The sequence below is a fragment of the Rhizomucor pusillus genome, assembly GCF_041956525.1.
Source record: "Rhizomucor pusillus strain CBS 183.67 unplaced genomic scaffold VTP01scaffold_41, whole genome shotgun sequence".
Classification (NCBI taxonomy): Eukaryota; Fungi; Mucoromycota; class Mucoromycetes; order Mucorales; family Lichtheimiaceae; genus Rhizomucor; species Rhizomucor pusillus.
The window spans coordinates 1-2,523 of NW_027192182.1; the positions used below are offsets into that span (position 1 = coordinate 1).

General features: G+C 42.4%; 1 protein-coding gene across 1 annotated transcript; it reads right to left on the bottom strand.

Moving 5' to 3' along the window:
• Nucleotides 1-790: 790 nt before the first annotated feature.
• VTP01DRAFT_8088 (uncharacterized protein) lies at nucleotides 791-1,891 on the bottom strand (the record flags this gene model as incomplete). The annotated part of the gene is made up of 6 exons (XM_069387171.1): nucleotides 791-949; nucleotides 1,004-1,153; nucleotides 1,237-1,374; nucleotides 1,423-1,521; nucleotides 1,583-1,788; nucleotides 1,855-1,891. 6 exons carry the CDS (start codon nucleotides 1,889-1,891, stop codon nucleotides 791-793), a joined length of 789 nt encoding a protein of 262 aa, XP_069234420.1.
• Between the last annotated feature and the right edge of the window lie 632 nt (nucleotides 1,892-2,523).

Consider the following 2,523-nt stretch of genomic DNA (forward strand, 5'->3'; position numbering starts at 1 on the left):
GCCCTAGATCATAGTGTGCTTGAATGACCTCCATAGACGATGGACGCACGACGATCATCAACCTCGTGCAAAAAGTATGGAATAGACCTTCTGGGAGAGGTATACGGAAGCCAAGAATGCCCTCGAAACATAAGAGGTGCATATATCCAAGCATATCTTGATGTCGACCCATCTACTGCCGAGCCAACCCAAAAAGCTATCTTGCGGCCCGGACTCGTGCAGTATTATTTGCGCATATGCTTCGACTCCCCAGAGAGGATGGCTAAGACGTGGTGGGACTTCTTTGCTTTTGTCCGCTGGTACGATACCCCAGAGCAAAGGAGCATATCCTTTGAACGGCACGGGATGACGGTGTGGCATCAAGCTTTCGCCCCCGTCAATTGGACCTGCATATTACCCGTCCATCGGATCTACGTACTCACCCGTGGGAGTCTCTCGCTGGGTGGACAAGAAGATTGTGGTGATTCCCTTGCCTCGGAAGCTTGTCGGTTAAGAAGCGTAAATCTATAGTACTTTTTTTTTTCTTTTGCTTCACTTCTTTTTTCATTTGCTTCTTTTCCTTCTTTCTACTCTTTTTACTCCTTCTGCTCTTTTTTTTGCTGACTTTGGTGATTTCTCTCATTTTCTTTCTTTGGTTTTTCGAAGAGAAGTTCTCTAAATGTGCCTACAATGTTGAGAGAAATGCTGTTACTTGGAGCTTGAGCAGGAAATATAAGACTTTGGCGTTTAAATCGATTCTATCCACTTCAAAACTTTTTGAAAGGAAAAAGGAAATGCAAGCATAAAGCTTTTATTGCTTTCTTATATAAGCCCACGATGGAGCCGGTGCTTCACGAGGCGCTTGGACCTCTTGGGTGGTCACTGGCAGCTGCTGGCGTCGGGGTCGCGTGCTCTGCTGCTGCTTTGTCTCCTCTACGAGACCAGAAAGGTGCTCGAAGAAACGTTGGGCCTGTTTCCGAATTTTAAATCAGTCTTCTTCAACAAGACACATCCATCTACTTACGACAAAGGAGCACCACGCAGGACGAAGCACCCTTCTCCCAACCACGACATTGTCTGGGTCGCCAACTTCTTCATCGTCGGACATATGCTTCGTGTTGAGAAGCCTATCTGCGCCTTCACGAGTGCAGTACCTGCAGTCTTCTTCCTTGCACTATTGCCAGACTTCATACCGCTCCTTCTTTTTCTATTCTTTTATTAGTAAGTGCTGTCTTTTTCATAATGCATCATACTTACCGTATTTCTGCGCTTATAGCGCACCTTTTCCACCCGATATCGGCGTAGCGGCTCATCGCTGGTGTTCGCCTTGTTTCGGTGGTAGCGAAACTGATTCTTCAGTTTCGCCTTGACCACGTCATCCGTCCAGGTGGGAGACTTGATCTCGGAGGGCAAGTGCTAGATGTACCACAGTGACGCCCGAACAACGCTCTGGTTCTGCGGGCTGCTGAAGGGTTGGTCAGGATGCCTCTCCTTATTCGGATTTCCGGCCATGTCGCTGTCGTAGAACTCGCGCAGCTTGCTCTGTGGCCAAGACTTTCTATCAGCTTGACTGGATCATCTCTTCATGACATTTAATACTTACGGACAATTGAGGATCTTGCTGGTGGAAATCGTCATGCTCTGCTGCTGCTGATACCCAGCGAGCTGAGTCTGCAGATCCTCTATCTGCTGAGCTTGCGCTGAAACGACGCGCTCCAAGTTCGCGAAGTTCTGCTCCATGGTGGTAATACGTCCCTCGGAGACGAAGTCCCTGGCATGCGGCCTGGTCGCAGGAGGAATGGTGGTGGACTGGAGGTCGTCTAAGACCACATGTACGATGTTGCACCCATTAAAGTCCCCGCTCCGCGAGGCTACGCGGGACTTTGAGAATATTGGGTGATCGCTCCATCATCCTTGATACAGTAATAATCGATTTATTATGATTTGAGGTATCGGGTCACATGATTATAGAATTTTAATTTTAAACAAATGGAATAAAATTTTTGATCAGTTATGTATATGTCCTTTTTTACAATCATCATAAATCTTACAAGAACAGCATTGAATATATATTAATTTAATCATCTATAATCATATCATAATTATTATATACTTCGTTTTATTCACTAATACTTTTTATGTTTTTATCAATTGGAATATAGGTATACCCGTAGTTTTTGCCAGTTTTTGTTTTACAGTTATTTCTATAATATTATTCTTGTTTAATTTAAAGCTCACATCTACTTTATCATAATTATACATATCGTTTACAAACAATTCGGATGGAATAAAGGAACGTTTGATAGCTTTTATAAATTTTTGATTCAAAAATGGATTCTTATCCATGACTATTTCCAACAATGAGCATAAATTCTATTATGTATATGAAAATTCAATTTTTTATATTTTATAGCATCATTTTAATCTTTCAAAATTTTTTTCCATAAATAATATTCTCTATTCTGTTTTCGCCATTGATATTCTCTTAAATGTAATGATATATTCTTTTTGTTTCTATTTCCTGGTATAATACCTTGCTTCACA